The following is a 23,843-nucleotide window of genomic DNA, read 5'->3' as shown; positions in this document are numbered from 1 at the left end:
TCAGCCCTGAGTACTGGATCGCAAGAGATCATAATTGGAGCACCAAAAAGAACAGCTCTGTATCTGTGGGAGATCCCACGGCCTTACTACAAACACCACAGTTTTTCTATTTTAGCCAATTTCTTTCAATGACAGCACGAGTATAAAACAATGCCCAACAGCATGCTCAGAAAACATTCACAGCACTTAACTGTGGACCATTACTTTCTATCACCGCCACAACATATAAAATAAATGATCTTTTTTAACATTTCTTTACCGTAACCGTGAGATATTTTTCTATCAGTTGCTGTCCACATTCTTTACGCTTTTCATCAGGCGATACTTCATATTCAGCCTTCAAACAAAAGAGAAAAGGAGAGGGTAGCAGAGGTAATTCCCAAGTATCGCATTGCCTCTTGCAGCAGCGTGTCACCCGCCCCCTGTCGACTCAATACTTACAACAGCATCAAGAAAACGCACGCATCTCAGTAACTCCGGGCGCGTCTCACAAAACTGGCGGAAGAGAAGGCGTCCTATTGGCTGTCGGTCACAGAGACTGTGGTAATCTCGCTCTACAGCAAGGGAAGACATTGAAGATGAGCAGACTTGAGAATCAGTTAACTTTCAGTATGTATAGAATGGCCAATTCTAAGCAACTTTTCAATTGATCTTCGTAATTTATTTTATATAGTTTTTTTAATTAGTTGCCTTCATCTTCTCACTTTTTCCAGCTTTCAAATGGGAGTCACTGACCCTATCTAAAAAACAAATGCTCTGTAAGGCTACAGATTTATTGTTACTGCTACTTTTTATTACTTATATTTCTATTCAGTCCTATTCATATTCCAGTCTCTTCTTCGAATCAGTGCATGGTTGCCAGGGTAATTTGTACCCTAGCAACCTGGTTGCTGAAATTGCAAACTGGAGAGCTGCTGAATATACAGCTAAATAACTAAAAATGAAAAACAATTGCAAATTGTCTCAGAATATCACTCTATACATCATACTAATAGTTAATTTAAAGGTGAACAACCCCTTTAAAGGGAGAAGGAAAGGTGAAATCACTGGGGGTGCCATCAGGAAAATTATTATTATCACATACCTGGGCTGGTGCTCCTGTTAGCAGAAAAATGCCCTGGCCTGTGGCTCTTCTCAGTGAGTACAACAAAGCAATCCTCTTCTTACACTTCTTTCTTGTCTACCTCGAGGCCAACGCATGAGTAGTAATGTGAAAAAGCCTGTGTTTTTTGTTTAAGTTCGGCTTTTCACTCTAGTGCAAATGTACAGCCCCACCAAGCAGGAAGAGGATTACTCCGAAGTGCTCATGGAGAAGAAACCCGGGCCGGTGCAGTTTTCTGTTAATAGGAGCACCCCCACAGTGATTTCACCTTTCCTTCTCCTTTAATAAAGAAGTCAATATATATATATATATATTTATATAGAAAATGCTACGGTTGATGCTAGCACTGTCTGTGTTCAGGCTGCTGTGTCCATTCCCTTAGTGAGCTATGCCTGACAGAACCAGTACCCTGGGAAACAGCTGCAAGTGTAGAATGTCAGGATTATGCTCACGGGGTTCATTTCTTAAAGGGGTGCTTCACCTTCCAACACTTTTTTTCAGTTCAGTTGTTCACAGATAGTTCACCAGAAATAAAGACTTTTCCAATTATTTTTTATTTGTGACCAGCTTCAAATTTTTATTTTTCATTTTATGTGATTCTGAAGCAGCTCTGAGGGGTAGGGGGGGGTCACTGATCCTTGGCCTAGTTGAGCAGAATCCCTAATTTCCCTTAATTCAGGGGTCCCCAACCACTGGGCCACGGACAGTCCTGAAGTGGGGCGACGAACAATTAACGCAGCGTGCCAAATTGAACTTCGGCGCTCTGAATTGGACGCCGACCCCTCACTGACCCCCCCCCGGTCCCTGCAAAAAATGTTATTTTTTAAAGTTGAATGTCCCTGTTAAAAAAAAACATAAAAACTCTGGTGTTTGTTTAGCTCAGTAATTCAAGTGCACTCTAAACTGTTACAATTTTGCAACATTTAGTTGATACATTTCTCAGCAGCATCTCTGGAGTAGTAACAACTATTGTATCAATTCTAACAGCTGCCTGTAATGAAACCCAGAGATTCTGCTCAGCAGGGACAAAGAGAAGAAATGTATCAATTTAAGTTTACAGGATTGGCGACCCCCCCTCGCAGAGCTGCTTTAGAAAGTTTACACTTTACACTTCAATAGTAGAAAAAAAGCACACATAGAAAATAGAAAGTCATTGGAAAAAGTAGTTATTTCTTGTGATCTATCTGAAAACAACTAGTTGTTTGAAGATGAACAACCCCTTTAAAGGCAGCTGTTCGAATTGATGCAATAATTTCTAATACTCTACAGATGCTGCTGAGAAATGTATCAACTAATGTAGCAAATTTTAACAGTTCAGAATCTGCACCTGAATCAGAGCATTAACCATTAAACTTCTAAGCCTTGTGGCACATGGGGTGTTTTGTTTACAGCCGTCATCCATTCCCTACCTGTCTGTCATTGCTCATGTTGTTATGAAGCAGAAAGTGCCCAGACTGATGCACAGAGTACAGTAATAAAAGATGGATATCAGCACCAACCCCCTTGCTGTTCAGTATAAGGAAGGGAATTTAAGGCTGGGTCAGAGCCACAGAGTCAGATTAGTTTGCACCAGTGAATGTCACCACAAACATTGCTCATGATTATGCAGGGAAGGTTTTTACCAGTGAGAAATGCTGAGCTCCCCACCTGCATTTCCAACAAGGCTATACTGAAGATACAGTGCATAAAGATATTTTGTGGCCTTACAAATGACTATAAAACTCCTTCAAATGACAGCAACGCCCCAGCTTTTTAACAACACTAGAGCTGTTTAGGCACATTTGCAGGAACTATGAAGCAGCCAAAGAAATTCAATGCAGCTATGCAAAAAGCAAACATCATGGCAGCTTTGTGGATGAGCCTTGGTGAAATAAATTAAACAGTCCAGTACCTGTTGCTTTTTATTAAAGGGATGTCTTTTTCAAAATGCATCAGTTAATAGTGGTGTTCCAGCAGACTTCTGCACTGAAATCAGCAAACTGATGTTTTTATATTTAATTTTGAAATCTGACATGGGTTTAGACATATTGCCAGTTTCCCAGGAGCCCCCAGTCATGTGACTTTTACTCTGATAAATTTCAGTCACTCTTTAATGCTGCACTGAAAGTTGGAGTGATATTCCCCCCCCCCACCAGCAGAAAAGCAGGAAGGTAACCCCAAGTTCCCCAACACAAGATAACAGCTGCCTGGTAGATCTAAGAACAGCACTGAATAGTAAAAATCCATGTCCCACTGCAACACATTCAGTTACATTGAGCATTAGAAACAACAGCAGCCTGTCAGAAAGCAGTTCCATAGTGCAGCACTGGCCCTTTCTGAAAGTACATGACCAGGAAAAATGGCTGCCTAATTATAGCTAAAGTTGTTGGGTTAGGAATTACATTTTATATGGTAGAGTGAATTAGTTGCAGTGTAAACTGTGTAATTTAGGAATAAAAACGACACCATAAAAATCATGACAGAATCCCTTTAAATATATGTATAATATAAAGGCATTAGAAAAGAGCTTTCTATTGCTTCTTGTAACTCGCAGCAACTAGATGTTAACTGCTATATTAACTACTAATTGCTGATTGGTTGCTATGCACCAGAACAAAACTCTTCCTATGTATTTTTTGGGTAAAAAGAACAAACCCATAGCCCACACAGAGGCTTTTGCCATTTAAATGCAAATAGAACTGGAAAAGCAAGTTCACTTGGAGCCTGAAGGCTATTTCATGTGAAGCCAGGAGGTCACACGATGGCAAGCTGAGGTCACAGATACAACTATAAGGAGGTGGAGTGGTGTAGCAATGAAATAAGTGGAATATAGTGCCATTGGCCTAATATTTTTGTGCAATAGGAGCAGATAGAAGTGTGCGCCTCTGCACATATACAGGAAGTGGTGAAAGCACCCAGGCCAGAGGAAACGTTGCATACGTTCTTAGCCAACAGTTGTGTGTGGGGCAGGATGTTTCTCATAATGCCAGCGAATACAGGCTTCATCATCAACCGCTTCATACTCACCCAGACTGCGCCTCAGCTCCTCGCAGTCGCTGATATGAGGAAACTGCAGCATCTGACGCCATTTCTTACTTTTGCCTTTTCGGTTGCCCCCGCCACCTGCAAACAAATCATTCACTTGGGTCTGGTTTGGTTGGGAAGGGCACAGAAGGCAAACACGTTGTGCGTATGTGTGTAGGGAAATATCAGTGTGCCAGACACATGGCGACAGTGGGGGAACTTGATTTACATTGCAGGCAAATACATGAAAAGTATTTCTTTTAAGATTTTCTTTTGGTCCTGCTAAATGGTCTGCTCAGGGTATAGGCGACCCTGCAGTGCTCCAAATGTTGCCAAGCAACAACCCCAGCATCTTTTTTAACTGTCAGCATGATGCTGGGAATCATAGTATCTAACCCGTTGCCCATACCTGCTCTAAACCATAACCATAAGTGTTCCCAAAGTGTCCCAGGTCCTACAATTACTGAAGTACTGAGGGCCCTCGGATTTATATCCTATAAAGACCGGCAAAGGTGGGGTTGCTGATCATATATACATTAATAAATGACAGGAAGGAATTTGCACTTAGGATCAGAGTGCAGCGAATGATCCAAGAACCACAGCACTAACATTCATTGATCCTGATTATCAACTGATGCACGTCTGAGTCCTATGAGTGGCTTCCTGCTGGGTAGAATTCAACATACAGGCACACATGCAATTTTAACAGGTCTTGGAACTCCAGCGTGACTTCTAGTATTGTTCATCCCAACAGCAGGGAGTTCATTATTTTTAATATGCAAGTCATGTGGTACAAGCAACATCATTATGTGACAATATGTTGGGCACTCCCCCAACCCAGTTAATTCAGGCATTATTTTTCATCACAGGGCTGGTGCTTCTTTTAGGGAAAAACTGTTCTAGTCCAGGAAGAAACAGCCCAGACCCATCTTGCTTACCTTTCCCTGGTGTCCTAGCACCATCTCAGACTTGTGCATGCACAGTAGATTAAAGTGTTACCTCCATATGTAATAAAAGGCACTAAGTTTGCCCAATAAGCTGTTTGCTTTTAAACAGGCGACTGGTAAATTCTACCTGCTGATTGGTTGCTGTGGGTTACTGCTCCTGGGCAAACTTAGTGCCTTTTATTACATAACCACTTTTGTGTTTAGAAGTCTGCACAAGGTATGACTGGAAAGGTAAAATAAAATTGGTGGCTCTATGCTAATTTTTTTTACCCCTGGACTGGTGCATTTAAAAAAAAAAAAAGCCCCAGGACTGGGAACATAATTTCCATACCCATTAAGCACCAATTAGAAGCAATGACATCACTAATCACCATTTATTATGATATATGTATTTTGCAGGTTATTCTTGGTTCTTGTGTATCACATTTATAGAGGATAATGTACCCCCCTACTGTAATGTATAAAGATATTAAAAGTCACCAAAGAGTTAAGTGACCAGAGAGATCCAGTAACTCCGATGTGACTTTTTATATCTTTATAAATTTTAGCTGGGGGTACATTATTCATTACAATCTACAGTTAAAAGTATATAGGTTAGTCTTGGCTGCAAAAAAATGGTTAGTACAAATGTGGCATAGGGTATACAGAGGAATGATATAAGGTTACCATGCTTGCACACCCTGGCTCTCCTGAAAACGAATACCTGGTGCTCGGTGAAGGAGGCCTCTGCAACCTCAAATTTCATAAGTAGGAAGAATTTCACTGGCACTCAGGTTCAATGGTTTGACCCGAAACCTTGCACCTTCACAAAATAAACTAGGGCTTGTACCTGCTTGAATTGAACCGGAGTGCCAGTGAAATTCTTCTTGCATAGGGTATACAGGTCATGGATCTCCCAGGCGACGTCTAATAGCCTCCTGTTTTGCAACAGGGGGTACATTATTTATTATAATACACAAGTTTCAGTGAGTCACGTGACAGACATGACATCACTAAACTCCGATTATAACCAATGACATCACTAAGCACCTTTTATAAGGATATCATTTACAGGATATTCACGGCTCTTGAGTATTATAAGGATATAATTTACCGTTTGGTCCCATATAAAAAAAATGATAAAACTGCAGATTATATACAAACAAATGTAGCTAGACATTATATTGCAGCCTGGCAGAATAAATGTTTTATAGGCGGAAGACCAGCGGGTGTATTTCTTACATATAGCTCAAGGCACACACCTGCTGCGGTACATATGCCACCTGAACTCTGAGCTTAGATTTTTTTTTTCTATGAGAATTAATAGAGGATGTTATTGACACAGCCCGGAGCGAGACGGAGGCAAATTACTGAAATAAGTGATGTCAAAGCTAAAAGCCACTTAGTCGCCGCCGAGATGCTTAAGTGCACCTGTTGTTATGCTAATTGCCTCCCTAATGATATTTCCCCAGTCTCCGCCATAGCTCCTGTACAAATATGGCAGCAGGGATGGGCAAACAATTACACATTTTTTTACTGTACACGTTTGCGCTTAATTAAAAATATGGCAGTTATTTGGAGGCACTTTAGTGTATAGTTCCACAACACTTAGTGGGCCATATAGCAGCTATATTGTCACAGCAATAACACACACGTTTCATGTACACTCTATGCAATGCAGTAAATACAGGTTTAAATAGTGCTACTGCAGCAACACAGCCGTGTATATGTATCTATGCCCCTACACACACACAGAGCATGCGCTGGACTACAGCTTCCAGCATCCTACGGAAGCCTCGCCAGTCATAGGGTTTCAGTGAAGTGTAGCCCAGCAACAGTGGCCGCAGGTTAAAGCTCCCTGACGTCTATACGTTGCGCTCGTATAGCAGACGCCCCCATTATAACACATATGTAACTTTCCCGACCCGAGCCCACATTTGTGCATGCATTAAACCACGCAGCGTGTTCATACAGACCCTCTCTGGCTTTCAGCAGCACGGTGTTGGCTACTATATTCTCGAGCTCCATAAGTCGGCCTGGCCGTGGGCTCCAAGCCTCAGGCGGCCCCTTCACTTTCTCAGAGACTCTAAGCACCAGACTGCTACTGACAGAACCCCACCCACACCAACCAATCACAAGGCCGCCGCGCCTCCGAGGTGACAGTCCATTGGCTGTTGGGATTTTCACAATCAGTGCAACTTCTTTTCCCTCTGTACCTTACTGCACCTCTAGCGTTGGAGGGCGTGGACACGCGAGTTGATTGAAGGTGGAGTTGGTAGGCGGGGCTTATTGCTTGATCAGGAAACAATTGGATAGTCGGCGTGTCATTTGAAATCTCTCGGTTCTACAGCAATAAAGAAGGGTTTGAGCCTGAGCAAAAGGAGATGCTGCGGAGGAGACGGATAGCGGGTGGGGCCGAGGATTGTTTCTGATGTTGTAATATGCCTATAGAACCTTGCATGTTGTTTAATACGTCACGTGAGAGTGAGTATACTGTGTGGGATCTGTTATCTAGAAACCTGTTTTGTGGAAAGCTCTGAATTTAAGGAAGACCTCTCGTAGAGTCTGTTTTAAGCAAACTACTTTTTTTTAAAAAAAGTTTTTTCCCTGTGGTAATAAAACAGTATCTTGTACTTGATGGTAAAAGCTGCATGAACCCCAAACATCCTAATTGGGTTTATTTACAGGGCTATGGTCATGGAAAAATCGTTTTATTTTTTTTTGCATCAGTTAATAGTGCTGCTCCTGCAGACTTCTGCAGTGAAATCCGATTTTCAAAAGAAAAGAGCAAACAGTATTTTTTATATTTAATTTTGAAATCTGACATGGGGCTAGACATTGTCAGTTTCCCAGCTGCCCCCAGTCATGTGACTTGTGCTCTGATAAACTTCAGTCATTCTTTACTGCTGTACTGCAAGTTGGAGTGATATCACCCCTCCCTTTTCCCCCCAGCAGCCTAACAACAGAACAATGGGAAGGTAACCAGATAGTAGCTCCCTAAAGGTGGGACCGCATCAATGAAAAGATGCTTGCGCGATCCGACAGGAATTTTTACCCTGTCCGATTGGCATCTGGCCGACTTTCGGTCACATATCGATTGGGGACGCCCGTCGGAGGGCCCCACACATGGGCCGATAAGCTGCCGACTCGGTCTGCCAGTCTGTCGGTCTGTGTATGGGGGCCTTAACACAAGATAACAGCTGCCTGGAACATATAAGAACAGCACTCAATAGTAAAATCCAGGTCCCATTGCGACACATTCCGTTACATTGAGTAGAAGAAACAACAGTCTGCCAGAAAGCAGTTCCATCCTAAATTGCTGTCTCGTTCTGAAAGCACATGACCAGGCAAAATGACGTGAGATGGCTGCCTACACACCAGTAATACAACTAGAAAAAAATACACTTGCTGATTCAGGAATTCAATTTTATATTGTAGAGTAAATTATTTGCAATGTAAACAGTGTAATTTAGAAATAAAAACTACATCATAAAAATCATGACAGAATCCCTTTAAAGTTTTAATTGATTTTTAAACAATCCTAAAGTATGGCGATCCGAATTATGGAAAGATCTGTAATCTGCAAAAAAAAATCAGGTCCCAAGCATTCTGGATAATAGATCCAATACCAGTATGTATATATGCATAAAGAGCACAATTTTGCTATTCAGTAAAAAGAGAGTAAAGGAGATACGTAACATCATATTCGTAAGTTTATAAAACTTTATGTACTTGCAAAGAATGAATTACTAGTCTATATGGGGCCAGGGAACACGCATGGATCCGTCCTTTTGTTGTAAGATATGCGAGCTAACAGAATATTATAATCTTTTCTTGTTTGATTGCCAGGAACTACAACTTTTCATATTCAACCTTTTACATTCCCAACGAGATAATCTAAAGAGGAAAAACACTGGCTGATTTAGGTACCAGCTCTAAAAAGTCTACGTTGCACCCTCACATTATATAGTGGATAAAGTACCCCCTCTTGTAAAATATAAGGATATTATAAGTTACCGAGGAGTTTTATGACCATATAAAAACACGAGGCCGAAGGCCGAGTGTTTTTATACAGGTCATGGAACTCCGAGGTAACTTATAATATCCTCATATTTTACAAGAGGGGGTACTTTATTTATTATAATACACAAGTTTCAGTGAGTCATGTGACAGAAATGACATACTACTCACCGTTTATAACTGATGACATCAGAGCTCACCGTTTATAAGGATATAATTTACAAGATATTCATGGCTTTTGTGTATTATATGACCATATACCTCCACTAACAAATAAGAATCATATCTCAGGGATGCTCTCATCATCCACCATCATAGTCAGTCATAAAAATACTATAGGGGATCATTTACTTTTCCCAGAATCTCAATATTATTTCCCTTTATGCTCAATTAACAAGCACTTGTGCCCCAGGGAATGCTGCTCTTTGCACTTTATGCCCCATTAAAAAAGTGCAGAGCAAAGTATCAAGGGGCAGAAGCTAGTCCTGGAAGCAGTAAGAATGGGGTGCCATTGCAAACAGCTTCCTTAGCTGCTCCTTGACTTGTGTGCCTGAACGTTGCAAGTTAGGGGGCAGGAAGGGAACAGCTATGTTCATCCCCCCTCCTGCCCCTCAACAATACAGTGCTGGCGAACAAAGAACTACATAGTTATAGTTACATAGTTAAATCGGGTTCAAAAAAAGACCAAAGTCCATCAAGTTCAACCCCTCCAAATGAAACCCAGCATATACACACTGACCCCTATATACCCTCACATAACTTACAGTATATATACCCATATCTATAGATTTTAGTATCACAATAGCCTTTGATATTATGCTTGTCCAATAAATCATCCATACCACTCTTAAAGGCATTAACAGAATCAGCCATCACAACATCAACCGGCAGTGCATTCCACAACCTCACTGCCCTCATTGTGAAAAACCACCTGCAAAATAAAAAGTTCAAATGAACGTTCTTTACCTCTAGTCTGAAGGGATGGCCTCTCGTGTGGTGAACCACATTATGAGTAAAAAGATCCCCTGCTATTTGCCTATATGTCCTCTAATGTACTTGTAAGTGTAATCATGTCCCCTCACAAGTGTCTTTTTTTTCCAGGGAAAATAACCTCAACCTGGACAGTCTACCCGTATAATTTAAGTCTTGCATCCCTCTAACCAGTTTAGTTTCACATCTCTGCACTCTCTCCGGCTCATTTATATCCCTCTTAAGGACTGGAGTCCAAAACTGCACTGCATACTCCAGGTGAGGCCTCACCAGGGACCTATAAAGAGGCATAATTATGTTTTCATCCCTTGAGTTTATGCCCTTTTTTATGCAAGACAGAACTTTATTTGCTTTAGTGGCCACAGTATGACACTGCCCAGAATTAAACAACTTGTTATACACAAAAACACCTAGATCCTTCTCAGTTAAGTAAACTCCCAACACACTGCCATTTATTGTATAACTTGCATTTATATTATTTTTGCCAAAGTGCATAACCTTGCATTTATCAACATTGAACCTCATTTTCAAGTTTGCTGCCCAGTTTTCCAGTTTAGACAAATCACTCTGCAAAGGGGCAGCATCCTGCATGGAACCTATAGTTCTGCACAATTTAGTATCATCTGCAAAAATAGAAACAGTACTTTCAATGCCCACCTCCAGGTCATTAATAAACAAGTTGAAAAGCAAAGGACCAAGTACAAAGCCCTGTGGTACTCCACTAACAACACTGGTCCAATTAGAAAATGTTCCATTTACCACCACCAGGAACACAAAACAGGAATTCCTATTATCGGGCATGAAAACCCATGACCTGGAAGTCCTTTTATTTTCAAAGTTCGCGCCAGGCGCATGATGTCATCACGCGTGGTTCATAGGCACCACCATCTTGGATAGAACGCCACCGAGACGGGAACACCACCGAGACGGGAACGCCAACTTATCTTAACATGTTCTAGTCTCTTATGAATTTTCTCATGTGTGAACCATGCATCATTAGTTGTACTATTAGAATTGGCACTATTAAGCAGGAAACCTTCATTAACTGGTTCCTCATGTGTGTAGACAGACAAAAAATAGTTCAGAATCTCTGCTTTTTTCTGTTCTGATCAACCAGCTGATCCCCCCCCCCTGATATTAAGGGTCCCACCCCTTCCCGCTTCAATTTTTTTTTACTATTTACATATTTAAAAAACAATTGCTTGCCGCAATACCCTGTTCTATATCGATTTTAGCTTGTCTGATAGCTTTTTTGCATGATTTATTGGCCTCCTTGTACCTTATAAGCGTTTCGGTTCTCCCAGCTTACTTGAAAGCCTTTTTTTCTTACCCACCTCATCACCAACACTTCTTTTGAACCAAAAAGGTTTTGTTTTGCAACAACATACCTTGCTTAGAAAGGGAATATACTGACGTGTATATTTATTAAGCAGCATTTAAAAAACGTTCCATTTTTGTTCTGTGTTTAACTCTGTGAAAAGCATTTCCCACTTAATATGTTACAGAGATGCCCTTATACTGTCAAAGTTTGCACATCAGCCACAGAGATATTGTAGTGTGAAGCTGGATATCAGCAGGATCAGTGCACGGTAATGCTTCTATTTGGCAGGCACCAAAGACCTTATCAACATTTTAAATCTCTTTCTATTTGAATTCAGATCTGTCTAATGATAGTTGTTCAGTGATTTGGTAAATAATATCAAACAACCTAAATAGACTGACAAATACATTGCACATTTTAAATTCAAATCATTACCAACACCATCACAAGTGAGAAAGGGTAGACTGGACAGCAAATATGAATGCAGATGGTAGAGAATTTAAAAGGGCATTTGTGATCAACAAATAATAGCAAATATGCAGATTTTTTGTTACAAAACAAATTACATTGAAAATATATCAGAAACATTAAAGGGGTTATTCACCTTGAAATTACATTTTGGTATAATGTGGTTATTCTGAGACAATTTGCAGTTGGTTTTCATTTTTTATTATTTATGGTTTTTAAGATTTTATTCAGCATCTTTCCAGGATGCAATTTTCAGCAATCTGTTTGCTAGGGCCCAAATCACCCTAGCAACCATGCAATAATTTGAGAATCTGGAATATGAATAGGAGAGGGCCTGAATACAAAGATGAGTAACACTAAGGGGCCGATTCACTAACTTTGAGTGAAGGATTCGAAGTAAAAAAACTTCGAATTATTATGCTCCTCGACTATCGAATTGGTGTAAATTCGCCTGAGTAGAATGATTCGAATAGATCGAGCGGAAAAACATTGCGACTATTCGCCATTCGATAGTTGAAGTACTGGATCGAGCGCAAAAACGCTGCGACTATTCGCCCATTCGATAGTCGAAGTACTGTCTCTGATGAATTTGCCCCTAAGTAGCAATAACAATACATATGTAGCCTTACAGAGCATTTGCTTTTAGATGGGGTCAGTGACCCCCATTTGAAAGCTGGAAAGAGTCAGAAGAAGAAGGAAAATAATTAAAAATCTATAAAAAATAAAGTCAAATCGCAAAGTTGCTTAGAAATAGCCATTCTATAACATACTAAACGTTAAATTAAAAGTGAACTACCCCTTTAAATATATCACAAATATAGCATACACAGCGGCTATGTATTATTATCAAGTATTTATTACAAAAACTGATTTGCATGAATGTCAGACTGCTAATGTTTTGAATGTATTGTATTGGTAATCTATTAAAATGTTCAAAGTTTGCTACTGGTCTAGTCACCTATCACAACCAATCAGCAGGTAGTGTTTACTGTGTCACCACTTGAAAGCAAACTCTGGGTTACTAATCCTAGGAACATTTTGCACCCTTTCTTTAGCTGCCCAGAAAGAAGATGGTTTCCATATAGATCCAAGCAAGGTTATGCCTTTCAGTTGTTATAGTATGGCAGACTTGCAATTTATTCCTCTTAATGAGCTCCATGTGACATATTTTATGCAATCCTATCTGAAAACACTACTTACCTTAAAAAATGCACAACTGTTGCCTATTTTTTTATCACAGCAACTAGGGTTGCCACCTTTTGCAATGGGGAAGTCCAGGTGGGGCAGATGACATCAAGGGTGGGGCGAGTGACATTGGGAGCAGATCGGGTGACAATTCAGGGCAGGTCATAACCAGCTGTGCTATTATCATTAACCCCTAAACAACCCACTCCACAGCTGCAGTCCCATGATACCTACTGGCTTGATTTAGGCCCTCTGTTCTCATTCTTTTGGTTGGGTAGGCTTCATTAACATTCTACCTTGGCCCACTGTGATATGTGGCACCAGTATAATGTGGTGCCCTTTACTATTGAATATTTTTCTGTAGATGATGGTGTCATTGCAGATAGTTTGAGGCTGGAAATCCCCTCTAAGCATTTTTAGAATAATAAAAAAGTCACATGTCTGGCTTTGGGATTATTGATTCAAGTAAAAGGTTGGGATTGATAAAAAGGTTAGATACATAAGATATTAACTTGGTTAAACTTTGTTGGCAGAGCAGACAAAGCTAAGCAGTGCCCTTTTCGGACAGTACTATACTAAAATATTTTTTTTACTACTTGAAAGCAACACAGTAATGTTTCAGTTTGTCTGGAAAAAATTAAAATGGACTCTTGAAAAAAAATGTAAACATAGTATGCATTCACAATATGTTATATTTCATAGTTGAATCCATTTCACAGCTAGTAGAGGTCTCTTCTCAGCTCTGCGTGGCTGGCGTCATTGTCACCAGCCTGAGCATGCTAATGTGTTTGGATAGGAACGTTCTCGCTGCAGGAGCCAACTCCTGAAGCTCATTTAGACCATACAGAACTGAATCTGTGCGAGTGGAATATTAGAGCAAGAATAAGCAATTTCAAGGTTATGCTCCATTAAACTACTGATTTGTCTCTAAATGTATTCTCAACTTGCAGCATATCTGCTCAGACTATAAATCTGGTATGGAGGCAGAGCATTCCAAAGCAGAGGTTCCAAATTATAGAACTTTTTTTTGGGGAGTGTAGGGAGTGGTATAGGCCAAGGAGTACTTTTGGGATTTCTACAATATTGCTTTAATAACATAGCATACATCTCTGCATTAATACCATGAGATCATGGAAGCCAACATCATTAGTGGGATACTATTTCCATTTTTTTTATAAAAAAATTTTGTTTCATATCATAGTGTTTTGCAGCTTATTTGTTACCTAAAATATGCATTTCTTATTGACAAAAAGCATATTCAGTGCAAGGCCTATTCACTGAACTCATGGTGAACATATGGGCAAAGCTGGAATTAGGGGGAGACAGTAGCAGCTGCTACCTAGAGCACAACCATTTTGGAAAGGGGTGGGGCACAGTACAAGAAGTGAGAGGTATCATCATATGGTGTGGGAATAGGCGGACCTGCCCATATAAGGGGTTACTTTCAGCTTAGAGGGTCAGGGGAGGAAGGGATTTATAGGGAGTTCTATATATAGTTACATAGTTAAATTGGGTTGAGAAAAGACAAAGTCCATCAAGTTCAACCCCTCCAAATGAAAACCCAGCATCCATACACACACCCCTACCTACTTTCACATACATTTTATATACCCATACCTATATTAACTATAGAGCTTAGTATCACAATAGCTTTTAATATTATGTCTGTCCAAAAAATCATCCAAGCCACTCTTAAAGGCATTAACTGAATCAGCCATCACACCATCACCCGGCAGTGCACAACCTCACTGTCCTGTGAAGAACCCCCTACGTTGTTTCAAATGAAAGTTCTTTTCTAAAGGGGTGGCCTCTGGTACAGTGATCCTCTTTATGGGTAAAAAGGTCCCCTGCTATTTCTCTATAATGTCCTCTAATGTACTTGTAAAGTGTAATCATGTCCCCTCGCAAGCGCCTTTTTTCCAGCGAAAACAACCCCAACCTTGACAGTCTACCGTCGTAATTTAAGACTTCCATCCCTCTAACCAGTTTAGTTGAACGTCTCTGCACTCTCTCCAGCTCATTTATATCCCTCTTAAGGACTGGAGTCCAAAACTGCACTGCATACTCCAGATGGGCCTTACCAGGGACCTATAAAGAGGCATAATTATGTTTTCATCCCTTGAGTTAATGCCCTTTTTCATGCCAGACAGAACTTTATTTGCTCTAGTAGCCATAGAATGACACTGCCCAGAATTAGAAAACTTGTTATCTATAAAAACCCCTAAATCCTTCCCATTTAAGGAAACTCCCAACACACTGCCATTTAGTGTATATACTAGCAATTACATCGTCGGCGAATTCCTAATTCTGGCAATGTAGTTGCCTTATGCACACAGCACATTAGTAGGCGTATCATTAGACATGTTTTAGAAAGTTCCTTGTCAGGTGGCCTGTGTCTGCCACTATCTCTTGCTGACAAGGGGTAATGACATGGTTGGCCTATTAGGGGGAAAGCATGTAAAGTTCAAATATAAAGTATGGAAGGCTAAGTTCCCTAAACAGAACTTCACTTTATTGTGGCTCAACAGTGTTGAGTTATCACTTCCTACTACTGCCCAACTTTATTTACAACTCGAACAATCAATTTAAACAGATTGCATTAAGGTCCCCATAGACGCGACGATTCTTCTTGCCGAACGACCGATTTTAGGGAAGCCCGACCAATCCTTCGAAATTATCGTGCGGTTAGTGGTATTCGAACGATCGTACATCTTACGATTTTTCGGCCGACATCTGTCGGGAAATTGATCGGCCAGGTCAAAAAATCTTTGTCGGTCCCAGTGCAATCTCTCTATGTTTGCAGGGCCAAGCAGGCAGCTCCCCTTTGTTTTCCTGATAAATTGGTCTTTTTAGTTGATGGTAGATTCGTACGATCGTACGATCGTTCTGAGAAGATCGTGGTCTCACGATCAGGATCTGATCTTTTAAAAATCTCAACATCTATGGCCAGCTTTACACTACCTTACAAGCAGATTGCAACACTTAGGGTGCCCCTTGGCACGCCTCTTGAGGGAAGTTGTATTTCAGGGCACAGGGACGTGTGGTTTAGGATGCCTTGAATGGTTCTTCCTCTATTTACTCTGCAGGGAGAACACAACTTATAGTAGGTAAGAGTTCAGTGTTTGTTTTTTTATAAATCATTCACTTGAAGGTTTCCTGTGCAAATGGCCAGTACTCTGCTAGTGTATGACACAGGGAGTCATAGGTATCAACGATTTATACAAAAAAAACCCTACTTAACTCCTTGGTAGATATGTACTCCATGCAGAATGTATGCAGGAAGACAGAGTAAACCACACAGCCCTGTGTTTTAAAGTTAGATTAAGTGTTGGACTGGGCCTCCTACTGGCCCACCAGAGAACTTGATCCAGGGTGGGTAGGGGTACTTTGCCTAGGGCAGCATCAGACATACATACAGTACTGATCCTCACAACCACTGGCGTAACTACCTATACAGCAGGCCTTGTGGGGGGGGGGGGGGTCCTGGCAGCAGGGGGGCCCGGACTGCGGAGTCTGCTGCATCATAGCCCCCTCCACAACCCATCAATTACCTTTAAAGTATCGTTGCAGTGCCGGCCCGTTGCAGTGCGGCATGGGGGGGTGGGGTGAAGCTACCAAGTTACGCCACTGCTCACAACAATTCTATATTTTCTACAGTCATAAATGTTTCAGGTGCTATATTAAATGGTTGATGAGGATTGTGCTGTGTTGGGGCCAATTAGTTCAGTTGGCAGGCCAGTATACTGTACTATATTTTGAGTTTATGTTTGCATAAAGCTGCCATTGCCAAAGTCCTGAGCAAATAATAATGTTCTATTTTTGTTTATTTAGGTTGCCTCATACAAGTCAGCCAAAGATACACGTTTTTGTGTACAGAAAGCTATACCATTATGCTTTACGGAAAATAAACAGAACATAAACCCTTTTTTATAATTTGTGTTTCTTTCTCCTCCAAAGTTGGAGTAAGAGGAAGCAACTACGTTAATAATAAACCATAATTGCATGAGCTATTGAAACTGGAAGAAAAGACAACAGTCACATGCCTGTTCAAAATGAAACCCAAGAAATATTTACCAACTGTTCGTTGTGAAAAGGAAGTTGTATGTGGTAAATGTGGTATTCTGCCCTTGAAGTCTGAACGAAATGCTCTGGTATTCTGTCTCATAAAGTTCACAATCTGTGCACATAGAAGCATTAAGAACTAACTACCTTACCCATAGAGTAGAAACAACTTTCACATATTCTTTCAATGGTATTAAATAATAGTGGGTGGATATAACCTGTTAAGTGGCTACATTATAATAACTTTAGGGTTTATTTATGAACATAGCTGCAAGTAGGCCACTCTTATATAAACACAACTGTTACTCATACTGATGTTATTCATTAAATGTACTTGCATCTTAACATGCTCCTTGCACTTCTGTACAACTGCGTCATGGGCCATTGTGTCTGTCCTGCCTCTTCTGCTGAATTGTGTGCAAGCCCACCTATTAATGTGAGGCTACCCTGCAGCTACTACCACCCTGAACATGCCAGAAATTCTGGGGTTCCCATATCAAGTCAGTGAAAATCTGGGCCTGATTTATGTATCACTTAATATGTATGATATATGTATATGTATAATATGCCTGATTATGTATCACTTCTTCAGGCATTTGACTTCATCTTATCCTGCTTTGTCTCCCAAACTCTGAAGGCATAGACCCCACAATGTATTTCCCTTTAATATGTAGCTCAGGAGCGCTCCACCGAAGGCCCCACAGAGCTATAGGTGATAACCTTTGCCTAAAATAAAGTTATTGTAAACCTACATGAGTCCTCTAAGCAGTTTACAGCAATACATTTTCTGAGATATTATCAGTTTTGGACTGCTAATACCAGGCATTAAGGGGCGTTATGTAAGTTTGCCCGGGAGCAGTAACTCATAGCAACCAATCAACAGATAGCTTGCTGGTCATCTGTTTAAAAACAAACATCTTATTGGTTGCTATGGATTACTGCCTTTTATAACATATGGGGATTAGACTGCTAATGGCAGGCTTTCAGCAGCTCTCTTTGAAGCTCAGAGTATCAGTAACCCTACATGTCTGTGCACTTTCTATGTACTTCCTATATAGTAAGCTAACCTCGAGGTTGCTGGTCTGGACAGCTCCGCTTTGTGGGCAAGATGGTGGCGCCCATGGCCATGCACTGATGTGAGTTGGGACAAAGCAGCATATAATATAATAACTTGGTTTGTCTGTAAGAAAATGTACAATTAAAGGATGACAGAGACCCGGGTTCGATGACTGAATAAAGGTCTTTGTTGCTAAAGTTCCTGGGTGCTCGTAACTTGCTATTTTGCTTTGGCCATTAGTTCTTGACCTCCTGCCTTGACTCTTTTACCTGGAAAATGACTACGAAATTTCTTAACCCTGTGTATTTGGCATACAGCTTCCTCCTTGGTCGTGACTCCAAATCCAACCAATCACAGCCATTACTGACACTCTATGAGAGCTATTAAGCCAAAACTCTTGTATCAGTAGTCTTAAATTACTAATATCTTAGAAACCTTTAAAAATAGAAGGGCTTTAGATCCCCTTTAAGATCTTTCAGAAATTATGATGCAGCACAAATCCTCAGTATTTATTATTTAATCTTGACACATTCCTTTTTAGAGATTTTTTTCACTGACATCAGTCCTTTATGGATAAACTATTTTTTGGCAATCGGAATAGCCACTGGAGTTCAGGGATACCAAGGATGCCAAGCAGTACCAATGTTTATCCTAACAAAAAAGCTGGGAAAAAAGGATGCTTTTTTGCCAGTGGCACAAATAACATTTATTTGCCGAAACTCTCCATCACTCTTTGTGTCGCCTGTCATTTTAATGACTGAAAACATGCAAATGTGCATTTTTATGTTTGCCATGAGAGATGACAGAGAGTGGTTTCCATTCTTCTAAGTCCATTCTTCTAAACATTTCTATGCTGGTTAAAATACTTGTGCCATTGGTTTTGGGTTTTGTGGCAGTTGCACAACTACCCCCCCCCCACACACACACTTTTTAATGGGAGATTTCAGGAGGTCCTAATTCATCATTTTTATTTCATACTTATAGGGGCATTGTACTGACCAGTTTTGGATTTTTTTGTATAAATAATACTGGGGCACAGTTATCTACACTGGCCAAAATTGCACCAGTCAGTAACCCATGGAAGCTAATGACATTTTTTTTTCATTGCTTTACTTGCAGCTGGTTGAAAAAAAGCAGTGCAGAATAAACCATGCCTTAAAAATCTAGTACAGGTATGAGAGTTGTTATCCAGAATGCTCGGGAACTGGGGTTCTCTGGATAAGGAGTCTTTCTGTAATTTGGATCTCCGTGCCAAAAAAATAATTTGAGCATAATTTCAACCCAATAGGATTATTTTGCCTGTACTGTTTTATTATTACAGAGAAAAGGAAAATCATTTTTAAAAGTTGTAATTATTTGATTAAAATGGGTTTATGGATAATGGATCCCATACCTGTAATAGTATTACTATTCCATTCTTTACATTTATTTGCTGCTTCTGGACCGGCCTGTAACACTAACAACAAGCTAGCATTAGCAGCAGATAATGAAGCAAAACACTATCTTCGCCCACCGAAGTTCAGATTTTTTTTGTATGGATCTCACAGCAGGGTTCTCTATTATTGTTATGATCAAAGAAATGCCATCTGATTAAATTTGAGTTTTGTGATGCCAAGTACTGTTAGTTATAAGACATCACAGGGCTTCTAATTAATGCTCTCTAGCCAAGGGCAAGAGTACAAGGGATGCATTCACAATACAACTATAGATAGATAGCGGAAACCAGACTACTGGGTCACTGTGCAGAGTAACAGTATAGTTATTAATGCGGGTGGTATAATTGCAATGAGAACAACCTCCTGCATGGCAATCTGTAGGAATAAATTTTATAATAATGAAGACCAGGTAGTTCTGCTCAAGGTGCCACCATAGAAACACAAATATAAATTCAGTCATTGCCCTTTGCTGACATGACATAATCCTAATAATTGAAGCATTCAAGTCCAGTTAAAGTTGATTTTAACATCACTACACTGCCAACTTGGCGCTGAAGTGTAAAGCCCAGCTGAAATTCAAGTATTTTAAGTTTTCAAGTATTTTAAGGGTTTTCATGTGGTTGCTTATGGTCTTTTCTCAAACTATAAGGTAAACCACACTTACCAAACCAAACTTATAGTTTTAGATTGCTCTGTCTGTGCTTGGGCAGCATTACAGTGAGAGGAAGCAGGTGGTTGTCATAATAGGGGCTTCCCCATAGGCCCAGATTTATGGAAAGGCCGCCAAGGCCCGGGCCTGGGTAGGCAGGATTTTAGGAGCCCAACCACACCCACATTGGTTCAGAAACACTGGGGATGTGCAGGAGATAAAATATTTTTAACATTTTTAATGCGCTAATCCCCATTGCTCTGGTCCAGATGATGAAAATTTGCACGAATAAAAGGGAGGGGACAGGAGCGACGAACTTCAGCGGCCCTAGGGGTGCTCGCTATGTAAATCCGGCGCTACTTCCCCTGGATTGCCCTAGGTTGCACATCATTTAGTTACCCAGACTATGGAGCACCCATGGGGCTGCAAGGTACAGCAGATACTGGCTATGGCAGGCATTAAGTAAAGAGTTGCTACTGTATGTGCCAGCAGCTTTGTACCTTGCCTCTTGCACTTGCCTCTTGCACTTGCCTCTTGCACTTGCCTCTTGCACTTCAGTGGTAATTATATATGAGCCTTTTTGTGTTATTCTACTTAAATTTTAAGTTTAGATAAATGATGGGGCCCATTTATTGATGCTTGATATTCTTTATTAAGTGGTGAAAATGGCCATGCATCTCAGATTGTGGTGGGGTGGTTCTCCTTTACGTTTACTTTTAGTATGTTGTTGAATGTCCGATTCCCAGCAACTTTGCAATACACTGACTATTATAGATCAAAAATCCACACCAGTACAGGAAAAGCAGCACACTAAACATAAGCATGTTTTAGACTGCAAGGTCACTCCTGCAAGACACCCCTTACAGTAAACTGATACCCCAAAGTATTGAAAGTCCTTGTAGACTTCAACAGTGGTTTCATGTGATAACCAATGAGGTTTTTTTTCATTGAATTGCATATGGCTGTATGGGAAAATCTGAAACTGAATTAGGAGATTTCTCATCTAATTGAATCTGACCCTATATCATTCTATTCCAAAACATCAAAACGCTTAAATAAAGTTAAAATTCTGAATATTGACCTAAAACTTGTGTTGTGCTTAAAATTATAAAACAATATGAATGCCATGAGTAGGGATAAGCCGAATCCATAACATTTGGAATCAGCCGAATACCAATCCAAATTCGGAATTGTTTACATATTTAAATCTGAGAGAGAAAAAACAAATCAATTACATGAAAAAAATGTTGTGCTTAGTTGTCCCGAGCCTCAAAATCACATAACGTTTAGAGGGGTTTTCACTTGGGAAGCACACTTTGAATTCAGCTAAATTCAAAATCTTCAAAAATTACTAATATTTTGACAGAATCCCAAACTAAATTCTGGATTCAGTGTATCCCTAGCCTGGAGTTCACAGCGGTTATAAATCAACCTCAGAATGTGCAACTGAAAATACAAATAAAATCACTAAAAACACAATAAAACTGCTTAGAATAAAATAACATCTCTGAAATAAAAGAAAAAAGTAATATGATTGTTGCCTATTATTCACACTGGACAACAAATAACTTGTCAAACTCAATGATTTACAGAAGGACCTTAAAATAACTGCATCTATTATGCAGAATGCTTGGGACCTGGGTTTTTCAGATGAGGCATTTTTCATACCTTAAATCTCCTATAAAAATGTAAACATTAAATAAAGCAAACAGGATTGTGTTGCCACAAATATGGTTTAGCTACCAGCAAGTACAAGGTATAAGGGGCCATTTACAGTTCCCCAGGGTACAAGTGCTAAAGGACTAAGGGGTGCAAGAGCATGCCTTGTGCTCCAGGGAATGCAGAGTGTACTTATTGCATGTTATTGGGTAGTCCCTTCTTCCACTCCCTAACTTGATAGTCCCGGTGGGGATGACCATGTGCCTCCCCCGCTCACCTTTCTTGAGCAATTCCAAAAGTACCCAAAAAATGGCAGCCTTTTTTTTGCACTTTCACTGTGTTTGCTTCTAACTTCTAAGTTGGAAGCTTTAAACACAAAAAAAGTAAAAATAGTTTAGAAAAATTATATTTGACTGCCCATTACTTGCAAATTTATTTTGATTGTGTAAACATTTTTATGCAGCACTAAACATTGTTTTCATCATTCACATCAGTCCCTGACCCAGGTAAGCTTCAAATATAATATCCATATTATATTAACTAGTATGAGTCAGTTAATCAACCTGTATGGTTTCTGGAGTGTGGGAGGCAGCTAAAATACCTAGAGAATACCTATGTGGGAGTACATACTCCTTGGAGATAGGGCCTCAGAATAAAACACCAACCAAGGCAACCTGTCTCAAAACGCAATGCATCCGTTTTTCTGCAATTACACTGGAATAATGGGGGAAATGTTGCATTATGGGTAGAAAATGCTGATTTTCACCCAGAATTGCACTTTGGACACTGCACATACAATACACTGTAATTTTTCCCTATTTGTTAAAAGATATGGATAACAAATGACTCTTGTTCAACAGCAATTAGCTAGTAAAACCATAGCTAAGCTATTATTTGCAATGTAAAAAATAGAACTTTCTATTCTTCACTACTATAAAGAAACACACACACACGTACTGTGTTTAAAAAAAAAAAAAAAAAAAAAAAAAATATATATATATATATATATATATATATATATATATGTTAATGCACAATTCTTACAAGAGTTGGGTTATATTAATTTTATTTAATGTAGATGAAGCACCTTCATTTTTTTTGTGTTACTGATTCACAATATCACCATTTATTAAAAGTTCTTTTGGCATGTTTTAGTATGTGACTAGGCATGCCTGTAGCCATTAAATGTAAAGATTTGTTTTTATTCTCCATAATACAGAATTCATCACAAACACCTTCTAAAACCCCTGTCTATGGAAATACCACTGCCCCATGTAAAATAATATACACAGAAAGGGACAATGCAAAACCCATTCTACATATAAATCTCACTGTCAATGATACCAGTCACCTTTATCAGTACAAAAATAGTTTTCCCACCCATCTTATAAAACGAGCATTTTGTGACTAGTTACACACCTTCTTTCTGGCCTGCAATAAACACAGTGTTTAAAAGTCAATAAAAAGTAAACAGGCAAATGTATAAAATGTATAAAAATATCACACCCTCAGCAAGAGCACTTCTCTGTAAGCAGAGTTTCTCCAGTAACTTTGTGTGCCACTAGTACATTAGTCAATGATGATTTATTCTAACAGGGCTAATGCTAAAGGGCCATGGCAAAGGTTCTACATTTGAAGAGCTGAATTTGAGTGAAATAAATTATAACATCTAGCATTCTGCTACTATCCTAAGAACTGAATGTTACCAAAAGCCAAGGGCCACAGCTTGTATGACCCTGCACATGGGATTATGTAAATCTTTACTTTTTTTCAAAAGTTCTGATTCCAGATAATGTAGAATACGAAAGAAATGGAGCACTAAAGGAGCCGACATTCAGTCCATTAAAACGTAGCGATTTATTGAAGAATCATTAAAAGCAGTGATGCCTAGGACATATAAAAGGCTGCCCGCTTAACATGTTTCGTGGCTACCAGCCACTTCCCCAAGTGGCTGGTAGCCACAAA

The 23,843-nt window shown here is 39.8% G+C and overlaps 1 protein-coding gene across 2 annotated transcripts in view; it reads right to left on the bottom strand.

The window, feature by feature from the left end:
- grk6.L (G protein-coupled receptor kinase 6 L homeolog) overlaps positions 1 to 7,245 on the bottom strand; it is a 39,362-nt gene extending 32,117 nt beyond the window's left edge. Inside the window, exons 1-4 of one of the 2 annotated variants that reach the window (XM_018252207.2) lie at positions 7,008 to 7,245; positions 4,109 to 4,204; positions 442 to 554; positions 260 to 337 (exon numbers count right to left, since the gene is read on the bottom strand). In XM_018252207.2, the coding sequence (XP_018107696.1) occupies positions 260 to 337; positions 442 to 554; positions 4,109 to 4,204; positions 7,008 to 7,059 (339 nt within the window). In that variant the 5' untranslated portion in view covers positions 7,060 to 7,245. Of the gene's footprint in view, positions 1 to 259; positions 338 to 441; positions 555 to 1,084; positions 1,253 to 4,108; positions 4,205 to 7,007 lie in introns of those variants that run through there. The other variant, XM_041586226.1, reaches the window with a different exon arrangement.
- Between the last annotated feature and the right edge of the window lie 16,598 nt (positions 7,246 to 23,843).

This window comes from Xenopus laevis, chromosome 3L (assembly GCF_017654675.1).
Source record: "Xenopus laevis strain J_2021 chromosome 3L, Xenopus_laevis_v10.1, whole genome shotgun sequence".
Lineage (NCBI taxonomy): Eukaryota > Metazoa > Chordata > Amphibia > Anura > Pipidae > Xenopus > Xenopus laevis.
The sequence above is the reverse complement of the archived record's forward strand: the minus strand, read 5'-3'. Positions and strand labels throughout refer to the sequence as shown.